Consider the following 21106-nt stretch of genomic DNA (forward strand, 5'->3'; position numbering starts at 1 on the left):
GTGTGGGCATATCATGTCAGACTTGGCAGTAATGTCACAGAGAAGTTTGAAAAACAAACTGACAAGATAATAACATGATTACAAATCCCTCAAAGGGTCTGTGGCGTTCGTGCAATGACTGATGATACTTAGAAAGTAATGTATCCATTCAAAACATTAATGTACACATACTTGGTCAATCGTCTGCCATCTGCTTTTGGGCCACACTTGAATCTGTCTTTCTGTAGCTTTGGTCCAGGGTGTGACGTGTGGCTTGCAGAAGGCTCAGCATCGGTAACCCGCACGGAACACCCTGGACCAGAGCTAGTCAGTCAGTCTACTCAGTGGGAATGATACGAGCGTAGTACTCAATACCGAGGTCTCGAGACTAGATGTTTGACCGATTATGATTTTTCGATACCGATTATTGGAGGACCAAAAAAGCCGATACCGAAAAGAAAAAAAATGGCCGATTTTTATTTATTTATTTGTAATAATGAAAATTACAACAATACTGAAGGAACACTTATTTTAACATAATACATCAATAAAATCAATTTAGCCTCAAGTAAATAATGAAACATGTTAAATTTGGTTTAAATAATGCAAAAACAAAGTGTTAGAGAAGAAAGTAAAAGTGCAATATGTGCTATGTAAGAAAGCTAACGTTTCAACATAAGAACATATGAAAGCTGGTGGTTCCTTTTAACATGTCTTCAATATTCCCAGGTAAGAAGTTTTAGGTTGTAGTTATTATAGGAATTATAGGACTATTTCCCTCTATACCATTTGTATTTCATTAACCTTTTGACTATTGGATGTTCTTATAGGCACTTTAGTATTGCCAGTGTAACAGTATAGCTTCCGTCCCTCTCCTCGCTCCTCCCTGGGCTCGAACCAGCAACACAATGACAATAGCACACGCTAACTAGCTAGCCATTTCACTACGGTTACACGAGCCTCATCTCGGGAGTAGATAGGCGTGAAGTCATAAACAGCGCAATGCTTGACGCACAACGAAGAGCTGCTGTCAAAACGCACAAAAGTGCTGTTTGAATGAATGTTTACGCGCCTGCTTCTGCCTACCACCACTCAGTCAGATTATATGCAACGCAGGACATGCTAGATAATATTTAGTAATATCATCAACCATGTGTAGTTAACTAGTGATTAGGATTGATTCTTTTTTTATAAGATAAATGTAATGCTAGCTAGCAACTTATCTTGGCTTACTGCATTCGAGTAACAGGCAGTCTTCTTGTGGAGTGCAACGAGAGAGAGGCAGGTCGTTATTGCGTTGGACTAGTTAACTGTAAGGTTGCAAGATTGAATCCCCTGAGCTGACAAGGTGAAAATCTGTCGTTCTGCCCCTGAACGAGGCAGTTAACCCACCGTTCCTAGGCAGTCATTGAAAATAAGAACGTGTTCTTAACTGACTAGCCTAGTTAAATAAAGGTATAAAAAAAAAAGATTTGAAGAAAAAAGGCAAATCCTCACCCAAAAATACAGATTTCCAATTGTTACGAAAACTTGAAATCGTCCCTAATTAAATCGGCCATTCCAATTAATCGGTCGACCTCTACTCGAGACTACATATTGAGTATCTCGGTCTTGTCTCGGGTGTTGGATACATGTGAACTCAGGCTTGAATTATCAGCTTCCATTCAGTCAGCCAGATACACACAGTCCTATCTTGAAACATTCATATCTTAATAGCCTTTATATCTATTATAGACATTTTTGCAGTCACAAACCTATTGGACCCAGGCCAGTGTGTGACAGGTTGGTGATTCTGAAAGGACAGCAACCGCAATACCAGCCCACTCATGTAGGAGAGTGCATATTTTGTAAAACACGAAGGGCCAGTGGTGTGGTGTATATATAAGCGTCAACAAAACTAAGGAGATGATTGTGGACTTCAGGAAACAGCAGAGGGAACACCCCCCTATCCACATCGATGGAACAGTAGTGGAGAGGGTAGTAAGTTAAGTTTCTCGGTGTACACATCACAGACAAACTGAATTGGTCCACCCACACAGACAGCATCGTGAAGAAGGCGCAGCAGCGCCTCTTCAACCTCAGGAGGCTGAAGAAATTCGGCTTGTCACCAAAAGCACTCACAAATTTCTACAGATGCACAATCGAGAGCATCCTGTCGGGCTGTATCACCGCCTGGTATGGCAACTGCTCCGCCCACAACCGTAAGGCTCTCCAGAGGGTAGTGAGGTCTGCACAACGCATCACCGGGGGCAAACTACCTGCCCTCCAGGACACCTACACCACCCGATGTCACAGGAAGGCCATAAAGATCATGAAGGACAGCAACCACCCGAGCCACTGCCTGTTCACCCCGCTATCATCCAGGTCAGTACAGGTGCATCAAAGCTGGGACCGAGAGACTGAAAAACAGCTTCTATCTCAAGGCCATCAGACTGTTAAACAGCCACCACTAACATTGAGTGGCTGCTGCCAACACACTGACTCAACACCAGCCACTTTAATAATGGGAATTGATGTCAAATATATCACTTGCCACTATAAACAATGCTACCTAATATAATGTTTACATACCCTACATTATTCATCTCATATGTATACGTATATACTGTACTCTATATCATCTACTGCATCCTTATGTAATACATGTATCACTAGCCACTAACTATGCCACTTTGTTACCATACTCATCTCATATGTATATACTGCACTCAATACCATCTACTGTATCTTGCCTATGCCGCTCTGTACCATCACTCATTCATACATCTTTATGTACATATTCTTTATCCCCTTACACTTGTGTCTATAAGGTAGTGGTTTTGGAATTGTTAGTTAGATTACTTGTTGGTTATTACTGCATTGTCGGAACTAGAAGCACAAGCATTTCGCTACACTCGCACTAACATCTGCTAACCATGTGTATGTGACAAATAAAATTTGATTTATGCAGGTACCGTATAAGCCTTATACCCACTTTTTTTTTTTCAGTGGGCATTGCGTATACTTACTTCTTAATCCCCACTGAGCATACCAAAGTGTAGTTAAAAAAATATATTATATATACAGTGGGGCAAAAAAGTATTTAGTCAGCCACCAATTGTGCAAGTTCTCCCACTTAAAAAGATGAGAGAGGCCTGTAATTTTCATCATAGGTACACTTCAACTATGACAGACAAAATTAGGGGGGAAAAAATCCAGAAAATCACATTGTAGGATTTTTAATGAATTTATTTGCAAATTATGGTGGAAAATAAGTATTTGGCCAATAACAAAAGTTTATCTCAATACTTTGTTATATACCCTTTGTTGGCAATGACAGAGGTCAAACGTTTTCTGTAAGTCTTCACAAGGTTTTCACACACTGTTGCTGGTATTTTGGCCCATTCCTCCATGCAGAACTCCTCTAGAGCAGTGATGTTTTGGGGCTGTTGCTAGGCAACATGGACTTTCAACTCCCTCCAAAGATTTTCTATGGGGTGGAGATCTGGAGACTGGCTAGGCCACTCCAGGAATTTGAAACGCTTCTTACGAAGCCACTCCTTCGTTGCCCGGGCGGTGTGTTTGGGATCATTGTCATGCTGAAAGACCCAGCCACGTTTCATCTTCAATGCCCTTGCTGATGGAAGGAGGTTTTCACTCAAAATCTCACGATACATGGCCCCATTCATTCTTTCCTTTACACAGATCAGTCGTCCTGGTCCCTTTGCAGAAAAACAGCCCCAAAGCATGATGTTTCCACCCCCATGCTTCACAGTAGGTATGGTGTTCTTTGGATGCAACTCAGCATTCTTTGTCCTACAAACACGACGAGTTGAGTTTTTACCAAAAAGTTATATTTTGGTTTCATCTGACCATATGACATTCTGGACATTGTTACTTTGGTCCCAGCTCTCTGCAGGTCATCCACTAGGTCCCCCTGTGTGGTTCTGGGATTTTTGCTCACCGTTCTTGTGATCATTTTGACCCCACGGGGTGAGATCTTGCCAGGAGCCCCAGATCGAGGGAGATTGTCAGTGGTCTCTGTATGTCTTCCATTTCCTAATAATTGCTCCCACAGTTGATTTCTTCAAACCAAGCTGCTTACCTACTGCAGATTCAGTCTTCCCAGCCTGGTGCAGGTCTACAATTTTGTTTCTGGTGTCCTTTGACAGCTCTTTGGTCTTAGCCATAGTGGAGTTTGGAGTGTGACTGTTTGAGGTTGTGGACAGGTGTCTTTTATACTGATAACAAGTTCAAACAGGTGCCATTAATACAGGTAACGAGTGGAGGACAGAGGAGCCTCTTAAAGAAGAAGTTACAGGTCTGTGAGAGCCAGAAATCTTGCTTGTTTGTAGGTGACCAAATACTTATTTTCCACCATAATTTGCAAATAAATTCATTAAAAATCCTACAATGTGATTTTCTGGATTTTTCCCCCCCTAATTTTGTCTGTCATAGTTGAAGTGTACCTATGATGAAAATTACAGGCCTCATCTTTTTAAGTGGGAGAACTTGCACAATTGGTGGCTGACTAAATACTTTTTTGCCCCACTGTGTGTGTGTGTGTGATGTTATAGAATATCTGCATAGGCCCATTATCACTCATGTATTCCAGTGGCACGTTGTGTTAGCAAATCCAAGTTTATAATTGTAAAAGACTAATTGATGATTAGAAAACCCTTTTGCAATTATGTTAGCACAGCTGAAAACTGTTGTCCTGATTAAAGAAGCAATACAATTGGCCTTCTTTAGACTAGTTGAGTACCTGGAGCATCAGCATGTGGGTTTGATAACAAGCTCAAAATGGCAAGAAACAAAGAACTTTCGTCTGAAACTCATCCGTCTATTCTTGTTCTGAGAAATGAAGGCTATTCCATGCAAGAAATTGCCAAGAAACTGAAGATCACGTACAACGCTGTGTACTGCTCCTTCAAAACACCAGTCTCAACTCCAACAATGAAGAGGTGACTCCAGGATGCTGGCCTTCTATGCAGAGTTGCAAAGAAAAAGCCATATCTCAGACTGGCCAATAAAAAGAAAATATTAAGATGGGCAAAAGAAGACACAGGACAAAGGAACGCTGTCTGGAGCCGCCTCTTCACTGTTGATGTTGAGACCGGTGTTTTGCGGGTAATATTTAATGAAGCTGCCAGTTGAGGACTTGTGAGGCGTCTGTTTCTCAAACTAGACACTAATGTACTTGTCCTCTTGCTTAGTTGTGCACAGGGGCCTCCCACTCCTCTTTCTATTCTGGTTTGAGCCAGTTAGCGCTGTTTTGTGAGGGGAGTAGTACACAGAGTTGTAAGAGATCTTCAGTTTCATTCTCGGTGGGGGGGTAGGAAAGACGTTTCAACTCATGATATCTACCAGTAAATGCTAACTAAGGCAACGTTGGGTATGCAAACCAAGTTTGGTCCGAAGTGTTGGTTAGTAGGCTATTTGTAATGCGCAATTGTCATCATGTGGTGTTTGCATCTGGGGTGCAGGCATGGGTGGACATAGTCCCACAAGCTGGGGAGCCAGGACCTGCCAGGCCAAGAGGTGTGTAATCATGTTTGCCAAGGGAAGCCAGAAAAAACATGTCTGTTTCTGGTCTGCCTATGTTGATGTCCTGCAGTAGCTAGATTGCTGAATCGGCCCTTTGGCAAACCATGGATGGAGACGGGGATTTGGACTTGTGGTTTTGAATGAACTGTCTGCACAGGCCAATGATTATGACGGCAATTCTGATCTAACCATAACTGAATATGTTGTTCCACAGGCCTGAGATGATTCAATATGTGGACTAGATGTAGCCTAGTAGGCTCATGTTAACTAGCTAGAAAACTTAGCTGGTTCATTGTTGCCCATGCAAGGAGGTCAGGCTAGCAAGCATTTTAGCTAGGTAGTATATGACAGCAAAAGCTAAACGTGTATTGTATGACAGAGCCATAGACCGTTTTGCCAACATGAAAGAGAGGAGGATGGCATTGGTGTTCAACTAGTGTGAGTGCAAAAAATATGCACACAAAAATCAGAAGCAGGGACAGCCACATGATATTTCGCAACATTGATTGGACTAAATTGCTTTTGGTATCTTTACATTTGTTTTCATTTGATGATGTTTAAATGTTTAAGTTGAAATGGTGCTGGAATAGCGGAGGCAGTGCCCCTGTGGTCTTTGTGCTGACCTGCGGTAACTCTGTGGTTCTAAATCAGTAGCTGTTTAGTAAACTGTCAAAACATTAACTTGCCTGACCATGCTGCAGGTGATAACTGTTTGTAGCGGTTTGGGGGCAGGGGAGTTGTAGCTCCCCCCCCCCCCCCCCCCCCAGTTTTGTGATGAAAAAAAACGTATGTGTGTAGCTGAATTTATGCCACCACTGTGTGACTTGTCTTTTTGTTGTCACAACCTTATTGTATATATTGGTGGCGCATGAATTAATGGGTTATAGAGCAAACAACGCAATTATCACAACATAGGTTGTAATTTGGCTTTTTTTACTGGCTTGGCTTGCTCAGCGATTTTTTTTCCCCACCCACCGCTACTGGCCAGGCCCACCCAGATATGATCTGGTTTAAGCATTGTTGTGGACTTAGAACATAACATCTTAATATTTTTTTCTATACAAATTTTTTTATGTTGAGAGTGAAAATCTGAAAAACCTATAGGAAAACATAGGATTCAAAAACACAATCATTAAGCATTTCCCAATCAAAATTATTTCCCATTGCAAAAACATTTGAAGTTTAGCACACAAAGTAACTGGTAAACTAAAGTTAAAATGCAACAATGTTTCATACAAGTTATTTTCAAAGAGATGGCTAACAACAGCAAGCGCGCTGCAATAAAAAAAACAATTCCACTCACCAGATGACGATTATTTGAAACATAACTTCTTGTTGAAGTTATTATTGAAAAGGGGGAAGCTAACAAATTAGCAACAACACCCTCTTCAATAACACCTGCTGCTGCAAACTAGCCTACAACAAAAGCTAGCTAGGCCATGGGAAAACTACAGCTCGCTATTGCACAGTGACGACCTCTAGGCCTTCGAGAAGGCTTTTGTAAAAAAACGGTCCCACACAATAAATCAACATGTGATTGGTTGATTCCACTGTCATTCCAAAATGTTGCCAAAATACAGTTTAATTAATGGCAGATGCCTTCTATCGCGCTTCTGATGGCCTAGCCAATGGCTGACTTAGTTAGCTATATTGATCTCCCCAGAGACCAGCAAAATAAAAATCCTGATTGGATGTTTTTTTTTCTCACTTCAGTGTTATAACCCTTTCCTTTCCAACAAAAACTGAAGAGATTAAATCAGAACATCATTGAAAAGAAAAATATAATTATAATAATGATTTTATAAATCCTTAGCCCTTCTTTCATGTTATAGAAGGCATATTTTTCCCCACTGTAATAATTTGTAGAGTGGCTTTATTTTCTCTCAGCATGCATTTTTCCACTATTCTGAATGTCTAAAGAATCCATATGTTGTTCTGAAATATGAACACAGAAACACTCTTATTATGGTGGTGATTTGACAAAATGACTATCTTCTGGTCTCGGTCTGGACTTGGTGTCAGATCTGATCCAAACCAGATTCCATAAACCCAGACAGAACTGATGTAGTCCTGCCAATAAACTATGATGTAGTTTATTAGTTATCCGTATGGATTTGAGATAGTTTCAACCCATTGATCAAATGTGACCTAAGGAGTGGGGGATATTCTGGCACGTAAGACAGACCAGTCATTCAGTCAGTCATTCAGTCAGTCAGTCAGTCACAAAGTAGTTGCTTTCTCTTCTATCCTATGGGCAGATGTGGTTCATCTAACTAATGGCTTTCTGTGAATGATACTGTTAATGAAAGGTATTGGGTTTTATTAAGTAAAACTCACTTTTTTCCCCATGATACCCTCAGGCCCGACATCGCCATTTGGACCAGGTAACCCCTGTGAGAAGACAGAATAAAGTAGTCTACAAATGGACAAGTATACAAACACAATTGAGTTTTAAATTTAGAGGACAGCTTGAAGGACATGTTTTACTTAGATAGTAAACTGGGGTCTGTCAGTGACTAACCATTGAAACTACCTTGCTTGTGACATTCTTAACAAAGATGGCCGACACAAAGGATTCTAGAACAGAGGCTTTACCTGTAGCCCTCTGTTTCCCCTGGTGCCAACGGGCCCCTCAGGCCCCTGGAGAAGGAGGGGGTCAGTCAGTTCATGTCAAAACATGACAAACAAACAGAAGGCACAGTCAACACACTGTCTGCATTCATCAGTGCTACATCATAGCCCAGACAAACAAAAACTAGCCAGCAACACAAAAGGTTGGCTAAAGTATAAACAGACTGGTATGTACTGACACTAAAGCTAAACACATAAAATATCATTAAACAAAAATGCACTGCAGCTCGCATTCATGGAGCTAAAGAAGACACTTTGACCCAATGGCCCCTTAGGTCAGGGGTGTCAAACTCATTTAGTTCATTGTTTAAATATGTTTTTTTAATTACTCAAACCGCCCAAGGGCGGGATTGGACCCCGTCGCAGGCCGGATCCAGCCCGCATGCCATATGTTTGACACCCCTGCCTTAGGTCCTTGGTAGGGATGCAATTGGGACGGGGGCAGGGGAGTTGTAACTTAATTTGACTAAATAAAAAAACATTTGATGACAAAAACAAAAGAAAAAGACACTGTACCCTGTCTCCTTTGATTCCAGGCATGCCACATTCTCCTCTCTCCCCCTACAAGGAAAATGAGGTAGGTACATTGTGTCACAATTACGAAATACTAGGACACCCAGAGGGATATTGATCTGGAGATTCATACTCTACCTGCTCTCCTTTGTAGCCCGGCTTGCCCTGAGTAGAAACAATCTTGATTAGCGAGGAGACAGTGATCAAAACATTGTCACATACCTCAGAACAGAATCCTTGTCTTTACAGTTAGCAATGCTGAGTTGTTGAAGTCTGTGCCAATAGCTGTGTACATTCATCTAATAATATAACAGCAGGTGTTTAGAATATGCCCTCTGTACTGACCTCTTCCCCATCTCGACCAGGAAGTCCACTGAGCCCGCTCTCACCCTGTAAGAAAGAGAGAATTAAGGTTTTGAAAACACAATGACAGACTAATTGGAAGAAGACACACACAGGCAAAGCAAATCACCAGTACCTTCGATCCTTTAACACCTGGGTTCCCATCATCCCCAGAATTCCCCTTCTTGCCCTGTGGAGGGAAGGGAAATCACATCAGCATGGTATGGAGAGAAACATCTCATTTGTGGTGTGTGTGTGTGTGTACTCCTCAACAGCATCTGATCAGTGTGTGGCAGCTGCTTCTGGTTTGGGAAACTGCTCTTTTGGGCTGTTGAAGGATAATGGCGGTGATTACTGTGTACAGGCCCTAATACTAAAGTACATCAAAGTACATCCAGTGGGGCTTCCTGGTTTTGACCCTCTAGATTATGATCGTCTACAATGTCTGGTCACCAAGGGAACAGTCTACAGTAGTAATTATCAGTTCAGTAAAATGACTACAATTACCTATTCACTGGTGAGGATATCGTGACTGCCTTTGTCTTAAAAAAAACGAATGCATCCTTATTAGATATCCTGGAAACATACATTTTTATGTAACCTACAACAGCAGAATTCTGCAGATTTTCCCAAGCCAATATCTGTACCAGTTTGCTGATCATAAAGTGAAGTAGGAATGTGTCACGCCCTGGTCTTAGTATTTTGTGTTTTCTATATTTATTTGGTCAGGCCAGGGTGTGACATGTTTTTTTTTGTGTTGTGTTTATGTATGGGGTTTTTTCGTAGGTTTTGGGATTGTAGCTTAGTGGGGTGTTCTAGCAAAGTCTATGGTTGCCTGAGGCAGTTCTCAATCAGAGGCAGGTGATTCTTGTTGTCTCTGATTGGGAACCATATTTAGGCAGCCATATTCTTTGAGTGTTTCGTGGGTGATTGTTCCTGTCTCTGTGTTAGTTGTCACCAAATAGGCTCAGTCAATTTGGTTTTTTCTTTTTTCCTTGTTTTGGAAGAGGAGAGGAGAGGAGAGGAGAGGAGAGGAGAAGAGAGGAGAAGAGAAGAGAGGAGAAGAGAGGAGAAGAGAGGAGAAGAGAGGAGAAGAGAGGAGAAGAGAAGAGAGGAGAAGAGAAGAGAAGAGAAGAGAAGAGAAGAGAAGAGAAGAGAAGAGAAGAGAAGAGAAGAGAAGAGAAGAGAAGAGAAGAGAAGAGAAGAGAAGAGAAGAGAAGAGAAGAGAACGAGCGCCATTCTCCTTGCGGAGATGGTGCAAAATACATCAACACGGTCGGTCCCTGGGATTGGGCTGGCCAACACGATTCGGTTTGCTTGGAAGGAAAAGGAGTTGGAGCCTTTAGGACGGGAAACTTTTGGAAGGATAATATTGATGGGGATTCTAAAGCTGACGGTGAAGGACGTGTTTCCAAGGCAACTCGTTGGAGGGAGCATACGATGTGGCACTATATACAGAGGAGAAACACGATGATATCCTGAGAAGGGCAAGAGCAGTGGGAGGCGAGAGGCCGATGAGCCACTATGAAATAACAAGCCTGGCGAAGAATAACTTTAGGGTTGTAACTGTCAACATTTACAACCCATACGTTAAGGATGAAGAGGTGAGGGCCTTTCTGGGGAGATACATGGATAACGTCTCCTCAGCAAGGCACCTCAAAGACTCCCTTGGGTTTTGGAATGGGAGGAGAGGCTTCCAGGCCCTCCTCAGAGAGGACCCAAAGGGACATGGTGGCTACCTCCATCCTCCTGCTATGTTCTCCCTAGGGGCTGACAGGGGGACGTTGTTTTATGCACGTCCGCCACCATTTTGCAGGCGCTGTATGGCCTACGGCCACATATTTGCCTCGTGCAGCACAAGAAATGGCAGATTTTGTGGATCTGAGGAACACGAGGCGAGGGATTGTGACAAGCCTAAGGCGTGCCACGGGTGTGGCTCGTCAGCACACCTGTGGCGGGGGTGCCCGGCTCGTCAGAGGTCATATGCGTCTGCGGCTGGGGGGGGAGCAGGAGCGGGGGATGGGGGAAGAAGAGGAGGGGAAGGAAGCAAGCCTCATGACCAGAGTACAGGTCCAGAGGGGAAGGCCGCAAGGAAGGAGGAGGAGCAAGAAGCGGCGGATGGAAGAGAGAAGGAAACGGAAGGCACGGGAGTAGGAGAACCAGGAAAAGCGGCGGAAGAAGGCAACCGAGTGGAGGAGCATGAGAGAGAAGAAAGCGAGGGAGGAGTGTTGGAGAAGGAGACGGTGGAAGAGCAAGTGGACTGGGGGGAAAGTGCCCTGGTGGAAGAGATGAGGGGTATGGTGGAGGAGCTGGCGGGGGGGGAGGGTGGTATCTCTCCACTGCCGCCATCACCAAAGAAGAGAATGAAGAGGAGGGTGCGATTGGCCGACAGTGAGAGGGAGGGGATGGCCAAGAGAGTGATGGGGGTGGGAGAAACCTCTGGGTTGCTGCTGGTTTCCCCAGGCCCTCAACTTCTGTTGGGTGGGGACACACCTAACAAGACTCAGGACTGGGTACAGGAGGAGGTGGGGAGTTATTTGTTTGGGGATTTTTTTTTTTACAATCCAGCTGCAGCACTGGGGAGGGGGAGGATTGTGGGGGTAGACCCAGGGTGCAGGGCACCCCGGAGCCAAACACTATTCCTGCATCCTGGGTTGGTGAGATGGAGGAAGAGGGGGGGATGTCGGGAGTACGGATGGTGTTCTCACCGGTAGATATGGAGCAGGGGAGCATCGGGTGAGTCTCCTGTTTTTGATTTCTGTCTGGGTTTAGAATTGGAGTGTATTACATGTTTTTATTTGATTCTTTCATGGGGTCTAATTTTACTTTTGTTACTTTAAATGTAAGGGGTTTAAGGGATTTTGTTAAGAGGAGGGCGGTTTTTAGTTATTTGGAGGGTGTGGGGTTTGATTTTTGTTTTTTACAGGAGGTTCACCTGAGGGATGGAGGGGATGTTAGTAGGTTTAAGAGGGAGTGGGACAAGGGGGAGTCGGTTTGGGGTATTGGGGGGGTGCACTCATCGGGGGTAGGGATTTTGTGTGGGCACAGGGAGGTAAAAGTGGAGGATTCTTTTGTGGTAATGCAGGGGAGGGTTATAGGGGTGGATGTCACAATAAGGGATTGTAAATTTAGATTAGTGGTGGTGTATGGGCCACAGGTGGTGGCAGACAGGAGGGAGATGGTGGACTGTCTGACGCCCCTGTGTGTCACAAATAGGAAATTAGTGATAGGGGGGGATTTTAATACAGATTTAGGAATAGGGGGGATAGCAGTGCAGGCGCCATTGCCGGGCTAATGGCTTGCCATGGTCTGGTAGATGGTGGTCTGCACACTACTCCGAAAATGGCCGGTCCTACATGGCGCAACTCCAGGGGGGTTGAGCGGAGGCTCGACTATATTTTTGTACCCAGGTCTTTGGGTAAGTTGTCTGGGCGGCTGTTGCCTGTTTTCTTTTCGGATCACGACGGGGTGCTCCTGCAGGTGGGGTCGCCAGTCTGCCTCTTTGGTAGGGGGTACTGGAAGTTAGATCGGGATGTGCTGGAGGAGCAGGCTTTTGTTGACGGGTTTTATGGTTTCTTTTAGAGGCTTGAAGGCCTCCGGTCCATGTGCGAGGGGGTGTTAGAGTGGTGGGAATTAGTTAAGGTGAGGATTAGGGCTTTTATAATAGGGTATTGCAAGAGGAAAAAAAGGGAGGAGAGGAGGGAGGTGGATCGTATCCAAAGGTTAATTGAACTCGAATACGAGGCAGGCAACCTCGGCAGGTCGTTTGACTGGGAGAGATCCGCAACCCTAAAGGCGCAGCTCAGGGTGTTGCAGGAGCGGAAGGCTCGAGCTTTCCTGGAACGTGCGCATAGTGGCTTTCTAGAACACAATGAGACTTGTTCCGCTATGTTCTTTAAGTCGGTTAGGGCCAGACAGAGTAGGAAGGTAATGCATGGCGTTAGGGAAGAAAATGGTAGTATAGTTAGAGAACCAGAGGATATGGTCAGGGTGACAACTGATCATTTCCAAGGTTTATTTAAGGAAAGGGAAATAGATGTAGAGCAGGGAAATGTGTTTCTAGAACACTTGTCCAGGCGGTTGCCGGAGGACATTAGAGAAGTGATGGAGGCCCAGATTTCACTAGAAGAGGTTGAGAGCGCTCTTAGGAGGATGGGAAAAGGGAAGGTGCCTGGGATGGATGGGCTGCCGGCTGAGTTTTATCTCAAGTTTTGGGGTATACTTGGACCAGTGGTCCTCGAAGTCTTGAAGGCCATCCTTGAGACGGGGGTCCCAGGGGTATCAATGGCTGTTGGTGTGCTGTCACTTTTATATAAGAAGGGGGAAGTAACAGACCTTGGCAACTGGCGGCCGTTGACCATGCTGTGTGTAGATTACAAGCTACTTGCAAAGGTTTTAGCAGACCGGTTGCGCACAGCCCTTCCCTACGTCGTCCATGAGGATCAGACGTGCGGGGTAGAGGGCCGCTCTATTAGATGGAACCTACAGTTAATCAGGGACTCCATCGCTTGGGTTGAAGATAGAGGACTGCCTTTAATGGTAGCAGCGCTAGATCAGGCGAAAGCCTTTGATCGCGTGAATAGATCCTTTTTATTCAGAGTGTTAGGTCGATTAGGATTTGGGGAGAAGTTCATAGGATGGATTCGTACATTATATGTCGGAGCGGGGTGCCGAGTTAGTGTAAATAGTCACTTGGGTGACGTTTTTGACCTCTCGTCTGGGGTCAGGCAGGGGTGCCCACTCTCGGCTCTCCTCTTCGTTCTGTACATGGAGCCTCTGGGGGCTGCCATTAGGGCAGACACAGGGGTGGAAGGCTTGTTGATCCCTAGAAGTGGTGGGCTGCGTGTTAAGATGACGCAGTACGCCGACGACACTTCCTTGCTGCTGTGCAAGGACTCGTGCCTGACAAGGTCCCTTGCCATCTTTGTGGATTTCACCCGAGCGTCGGGAGCAGTTCTGAACCATGCAAAGTCTTCCGTCAAGTTTTTCGGAAGATGGCGCGGTAGAACGGATGTGCCCGGGGGGTTATCTCTCTGTGAGGGGGCCCTGAGGATTCTCGGGGTCCATTTTGAGACCTCCGGCTCAGCGACGCTGAACTGGAACATGCGTATCGCAGTGGTACAGAGGAAGCTAGCAATGTGGAAGGCTAGGTATTTGTCTTTTATGGGCAAAGTCCTGGTCCTAAAGGTGGATGTGTTGCCGTCTCTTTTGTATTTGGCGTACATCTACCCATTGCCGGCTTGTCTGAGGAGGCCTCTAGTGAGGCTTGTGTTTCAGTTCATGTGGAGTGGCAGGTGCGAGTGGGTCGCCAGGGCACGTATGATCTGTCCCATCGGGGAGGGAGGTAGGGGGGTACCACATTTCCCCCTCAAGCTGGACACAATTTTTGTTTCTTTCTTGTTAACGGAGCTTGCTCATCCAGTGATACACCCATCCGGTTACCTCCTGCGGGTGTTCTTCTCGTATCAGGCGAGAAGTGTAATGGTGTGGTCTAACACGGGTCCTCGGGCGGAACAGCTGCCGTGGCACTTTGGTCATGCGGCCAAGTGGCTGCGTGCGCACCCTGAGGTTGAAGTTGCCTGGGGGGGGGGGCTCAGGGAGAGTGTGGCAGAGTCAGGGTTCAGACCTGAGCCAACTCCCCCTGTTTATCGTGAGGAGCAGCTATCACAGGACTTCTGGACTTGGGAGGAGATATTGGACGGAAAAGGACCCTGGGCACAGCCTGGAGAATATCGCCGCCCCAAAGAAGAACTGGAGGCGGGGAAAGCAGAGAGGCGCTGGTATGAAGAGGCAGCACGGCGACGCGGATGGAAGCCCGAGAGTTAGCCACAAAAATGTATTGGGGGGGGGCTCACAGGGAGTATGGCTACGCCAGGTAGGAGACCTGCGCTAACTTCCTGTGCTTACCGGGGGGCTAAAGAGACCGGGCAGGCACCGTGTTATGCTATGGAGCGCACGGTGTCTCCAGTGCGGGTGCATAGCCCGGTGCGGCCCCTCAATTATCTCACGTGTAAGCATTAAGGAAGGCTTCGTGTGTTGGTACTGTACAGTCCATCAAATTGGAAGTAATCGTCCACTACAGGATGTTCAATTCGAAAGGGGTCTGTGATCTCAATGTATTGATCGAGGGGAGCTTGAGGATGATGCTGGTCATGTTCAGACACTTACCTGGAGGCCAATGGGTCCCCTCTCTCCCTTGTCACACCCACACATCGGGTCCGGAGGACACTTAAACCACAAGGACACAGCATAGGGGGTCAGACAGGAGTTCAGACTCCTAAAGAGGAGAGTTCATTGACTAATGTGTGAAAAGGATGCAGTATATCAAGATTAGTAGGTCTAGATAACTGGGACTTACCCCCTCATCAGCCAACTCCGTCTGTGAAATGAGAAAAACAAATCATTGGTCAAAATGTAGTCTACTTCATATTTATTCTACACATATCTCATGGTGAGACAGTGACTGTTGAACAAAGTCAGGACATTCCTCTCCCCACTTGGCGCAGACATAAGTCTAGTTTTGATTTACGTTTGGTTGAGATTGTCACGGATTCCCCCGGTACTGCTGCTCATTCTGTGTACCAGTTCCGGAGGTCTACGTCACCGGCCTCTAGGCATCACTGAACTGTCTCATTACGCACACCTGATTCCAATTCCCCTGATTAGTAATTGTATATATGTCCCCTCTATTCACCACTGTCTTGTGGGTTATTGTTCCCATGTCCATTGGGCTTGGTGGTGGTGGTGGTAGTAGTAGTAGTAGTAGTAGTAGTAGTAGTAGTAGTAGTAGTAGTAGTAGTAGTAGTAGTAGTAGTAGTAGTAATAATAATATTGTGCACTTGTTATTACGGGTCGCATCCTGTGGTTTAACCTCGCTCTTCTGTTTGGGTTACATCCCTGTATTTTATATACGTGTTTGTTTTGGGCTTCGTCCCCATACCTTTTCATGGCATGTCTTTTTGGGTGGAGTATTAAACCCCCCCTATTACAAATTCCTCCGCCTGTCTCCAATCATTTATACTACGTGACTGATGTCAACTAGTGTGAATTCAATGTTAAATCAGCAAAGAAATGTCACTGGCTAATTCAACGTCATGTTGGATTGTATTGTTAAAATGATGTGGAAACAAATTTGATTCAATCAGTTTTTGCCTAGTAGTTCCTTTCCATAGTTTAGGCCACAAACAGACTGCTAATGTTGGCTTATGTTAATTCATGTTGCTTGCGATTTCAATCAAATTCCTACTGCTAGACATCTCATATTGTTGTACAGAAGATTAAACACAAGTAGCCTAGCTTTAACGTTTAACAACGTTTATTAGAATTTAAAGTTACATTGTATCACCGACGTGTAGGCTACACCGATGTGGATTGTGTGTAGACTGGTAATTTTAATGTTGATTGCTGAAATACCTGTTTAGGTGCATTTTGGATTATCCAAGTGATATGGGGTTGGTTCATGTAAACCTGTTTAAAGTTGCTCATTTCAGGAAAGTTTAGGCTGGAGTGGTAAGTTTTCTCAGGGTTCTCTAAACTCAGTTGTGTGACTAGTTCTTAGTCCATCTCAACCTCTGCCTCCATCTCACCGTACAAGTCTACTACAACCTCCAGCCCCTGATCCTGTCAGCTGGAGACCTAATCCTAAAAAAAACTGGTACAAAAATTATTCTGTTGCCCAAAACTTGTTATTGCTTTTCTGTCTGGACATGAAAGCCAGCCACATTCTTTATGGTGGGAGAATGGTTGAAATTCCACAGAAACAAACACAAACCACATGCAATGGTCAATATAACGTCTCGGCGCAGCCAAAGTATATTTCTGCTTGCAGAGAAGCACCTGAAGCCACCACAGAAGGTCTGCTTATTCTTACTGTGAGCGGGTTGGAGCTGAACCAGCCGGAGACAGAAGCATACAAGAGATGAAAGACAAGCTAATGGGACAGACAGTCTTATGACATGCAGATGCTGCCTGAAACAGGATGAAAACCTCTGTGTGGACTGGGTGCTATTGGGTACCCGACTGAAACTCAAACCAGTCCATAAGGATCTAGCAGTAGAGCGCTTAACTAATGCAAGTGCTGCTGGTTAATGTGGATTTGATGACCAGATTTTCTTGATCATGTTATGTCTAACGCCTGCGTCGACAATTGGTTTAGAAGTCGAGTGGTGTGCCTGAGACTCATAGAGCTACTTAGCCATGCATGATCTTGCTGAGCTTCCTTCCTACTGCACACAGCAGTTTTCCACAAAGAGTTTTAACGTAGAACATATTTTATAGTTAAACAGGTCCTGAACTCATTGTGTCTCTAGACCTACTGTACTGTTTCATGCCCAAATTAGTCTTCTTGGAGAGACATCAATGGGTTAATTTCCCTTAATACTTCCTTAATACTTACACCTGAGGTTTAAGTTAATGTGGTTAAAATAGTTTGAAACACCAGAATGGTTTCCATCAAAATGCCTCAGGAACACCAGCCAGGGGCCACAGTCAAAAATAGTGACGTCTGCATTTCCCCATGTCAAGTTTAAACTAAACAAGGTGCTAGAGCGATAACAGTATGATCATAAAGGTACTGTGTCTGTGATGACAGAGGGGGCCAAATCACCAGGAACTATGACAACAACTTAGCAGGTGCAGTGAGTTGAAACCACACAGGATGCCCCCAAAAAGTATATCAATTATTCTCAGTCCTAAACTGAATGCTTAAACACTAAATATACATGAGTACTTTCCAACCGGCAAAGAAAAAGCATGCGAGTCTTGACATGAGTAAGCCTACATAATATTGTGTAATCCAAATATATTTGCATCCATTTCTTCTCAACACATTGCCAAGGCCCAGCTTGTTGAAAACATGGTAATATCCAAAGAGCGATGAGCAAACTATGGCCCGGTTTTGACAAAGCCTGATTTGTCCTTCTGATGGTGGATGCTAATTCCCAAGAGGGAGGAGTCCACACAGATTTAAAATGCTCTACCTTCAGCAGTTATACAGCCATGAGACACATGCAGCAAACTACAGAGAGACTTCTTCTTTAGACACCTAAAAATGTGGACTGAATTTACATCTCAACAAACCACAACCTGAACCAGATGATGAAACGTGATGACGTTGCACTTACAATCTCTTTGATGACCTTGTCCACGATGCCCCTGTCCTGAAGGTTATGTAGGTAGCGATTGGCTGGGGAGCTGGCCAGGTGGCGAAGCTGTGCCACATTGGAGGCGTCATTGGCCGCGGGCGTGATGCCCACCATGAAGAACTTCACGCCCTGGTTTTTGGCGTCTGCCATGGCGGAGACGATGTCTGGGTTCCTGGGGTGGGGGATGCCGTCCGTCAGCAGTATGGCCACCCTGATGCTCCCTGGCTCTGACTCCTCCATGTAGATCTTGGTCAGGTTGGTGATGGCATAGGTGGTGTAGGTGCCGTGGCCGATGTATCTGATGGGCGCGATGCGAGTCTTGAAGTTAGCCACCCCCCTCCACTGCTTGAAGGTCTGCTCAATGATCACATGGCTGCTGAACTGCAGGAGGGCGGCTCGCGAGATGAGAGCCTGGCCCGTCTGGAGCTTAACCACCTGCAGGCGTTCAACCACATCTGTGGCGAACATCTTCTCCTGGGCGTGGTTGTCCTTGGCGCTCTCTGAGCTGTCCACCAGGAAGGCCAGCTCCAGGCCACAGCCCTTGTTCAAAAGTGCTGAGAACATGAAAAAAAGGAGTAACCAATTGTTAATTTATCATGTACCGTGCACATTACACAAGAGGTACTGCTAATTTGTCAGTCTTTGGTTGGCAGAGGGCAGAGCTGGGGTCAATCCCATTTCAAAGCAGGAGATCCGATATGGGTAAAACTGGGTACTTTCTTATGTTAACCGCTAACACCAAAGAAGGTTCATTCATCCGTTCAATCATCATGTACGTACCGGGTACACCATTAGCTAGCTACATTACATGGTTCACAGAGATGAGGTCACTACTATTTCAAAGCAGGAGATCAGACCTGGGTCAAACTAGGTACTTTCTCACATCCAGCTCAAGACCAACATTGGCCAGCAACTGATCACAAGTCAGAAGGTTAAGTTCTGAGATACTGAACCTTAATGACAGAGACAAGATTGAACCCAGAAAAGGTCTGATATGATTTATTGATCAAGGTGGAAGTGAAGCTTGGAGGGGTGCCATGACTTGAACTGTGAACTGATGTTCCTGATTCCTGTCTGATATCTAAAAGGCTCTAGGAGACACGACTCACACGAGGCATCCTAACCTACAATATTTTTAAAGGAGCTAGGGCACAGATCCAATATAAACCGGGAATAAATCACATTTATGTTCAAAGAAACATATCAGAGAGAATGTGCCCGGGGATACATAGCTCTTGTTCTGTTCAAGGAACAGAACAGTTGCCACTGAGATGGATGGGTTTCTAAAACTGGCTGTGAGATATAATAATTTTTTAAGTAGGTCCCATCTTCTGCCAAAGACTCTTTAAAATGAGATGATTGCAAGTTTTTCTTGTAGCCACACATTTTTTCAGTGATGGAAGCTTAACCTATGTATTTTCTGAAGTGAAGGTATCCTACCATTTCTAGCAACACTATGTCTCAGAAAAGCTTTTCTGTGTCTCTCCTTTCAAACTAATAAACAAACGAATAAACAATAAACATTTTTTGTTTACTCTTACATTGGCCATTCTTGGGTATGACGTTGGTTGTCAGTAGTTTGTTCTTGCCTCTCCTGTCCACGGTTCTCTCATCATAGTCATCCTGAGCCCAGAGACTGTGGAGTCTACAGAGCAGCAAGAACCAGTACAGAGAGGGGGACATCACCACCTGTTCTCCTCCAGAGAGAGAGAGAGAGAGAGAGAGAGAGAGAGAGATTCATATTGTGTTCAGGTAGAAACTCACAGGAACATCTGCACACCAACACAGAGGTGCAAAAGTCCACCATTGACTGAAACCCATAACCTGTATCATTTTAACTTGATCCTGCACATACTCACGATACAGTGCTGCAGGCTCAGGTCTCCAATATACTCAGCTCAGTACAGTGTTCAGGACAGGGTAAGGTGGAAGTGAGCGAAAGAGAGAATCATAGGGAAAAATGAAGACTGTTTCAGGTGTTGTTCAGGTTAAGTTCCACTTAGACTCCGGATATTGTCCTGCTCCTGTGGTGGGGATGGTGTCCAGTCTGCAGGATGGGAGCTGGTCAGGCCAGGTAGGATGTCTGCAGTACGGCAGCAGTGAGGGGAGGGTCTGTGAAAGGGCTGCGCTCTGGCTCACACTGGGTTCCCTGAGGTCTCTTTAGTTGCAGCCATCCTCACACAGACACAGTGAATAACAGTAGAGGCAGAACCAGCCCCTTTTCACTCACAACCACTCCATGTTTGAAGAGGGGTGGGGCAGGGAGCTCTCGAGGGGCAGGGCTAGGCTGTGGGAGAGAGTGGGGGTGAAATGTTATTTTTTATAATAGTTTTCATTTTTATAAATAGGGGATGGGATGGCACATCTGGGCTGTAATAACAAAAATCATATGTATATGCATATATATATATATATATATATATATAATATGGGCCTTTGTCCATTCTTGTTTGTTGCCTTGTAACTTTTACTATTATCCACTGGTGAACCAGGGTAAATTCCCGTTTCTGACCCATATTCACCTGATGTCTCATTCTGGGAATAATGGCTTCCGGAAAGCTCACCCACAGAACAAAGCAGAGCTTTTTGGAAGGAGACTGGTATAGATTTACTTCTAGGGCTCTAGGCAGCACACCTTGCTAGCACAGTTTTCCATGATTCACATTAATGTGAAGGCACTAGTCTTTGGCTGCAGCTGCAGGGGGTGAGGCAAGACTATAACATTTTTTTAAAGAATAGCTGTAGCTTCTCCTCCAGAGAATTTAGCACTCCAACAATCAGTTTCAGTTCACAATTCCCCGTTCACCTTGTCATTATGGTTTGGCATTTTTAAATAGGAAGATTTTTAAACTTTTGATTCACTCCACTGTGCGAAACCAAATCTGGAATATAGAGCTCATGCAAAGGTAGTGAAAATCCAAACCCATTTCCCTGGCCGCCAGACTTCTGGCCGCCAGAAAGAGAATCATGCA

General features: G+C 45.0%; 1 protein-coding gene across 2 annotated transcripts in view; it reads right to left on the reverse strand.

Moving 5' to 3' along the window:
• The window catches only part of LOC109890584 (collagen alpha-1(XXVIII) chain), a 34516-nt gene extending 14188 nt beyond the window's left edge, over window positions 1-20328 (reverse strand). The window contains exons 1-11 of one of the 2 annotated variants that reach the window (XM_031824320.1): window positions 19994-20328; window positions 19676-19823; window positions 18114-18688; window positions 15350-15370; window positions 15160-15219; window positions 9128-9181; window positions 8995-9039; window positions 8788-8814; window positions 8653-8697; window positions 8101-8145; window positions 7843-7896 (exon numbers count right to left, since the gene is read on the reverse strand). In XM_031824320.1, the coding sequence (XP_031680180.1) occupies window positions 7843-7896; window positions 8101-8145; window positions 8653-8697; window positions 8788-8814; window positions 8995-9039; window positions 9128-9181; window positions 15160-15219; window positions 15350-15370; window positions 18114-18688; window positions 19676-19817 (1068 nt within the window). In that variant the 5' untranslated portion in view covers window positions 19818-19823; window positions 19994-20328. Of the gene's footprint in view, window positions 1-7842; window positions 7897-8100; window positions 8146-8652; window positions 8698-8787; window positions 8815-8994; window positions 9040-9127; window positions 9182-15159; window positions 15220-15349; window positions 15371-18113; window positions 18689-19675; window positions 19832-19993 lie in introns of both variants that reach the window. The other variant, XM_031824321.1, reaches the window with a different exon arrangement.
• Between the last annotated feature and the right edge of the window lie 778 nt (window positions 20329-21106).

The sequence above is a fragment of the Oncorhynchus kisutch genome, linkage group LG5 (genome assembly GCF_002021735.2).
Source record: "Oncorhynchus kisutch isolate 150728-3 linkage group LG5, Okis_V2, whole genome shotgun sequence".
Classification (NCBI taxonomy): Eukaryota; Metazoa; Chordata; class Actinopteri; order Salmoniformes; family Salmonidae; genus Oncorhynchus; species Oncorhynchus kisutch.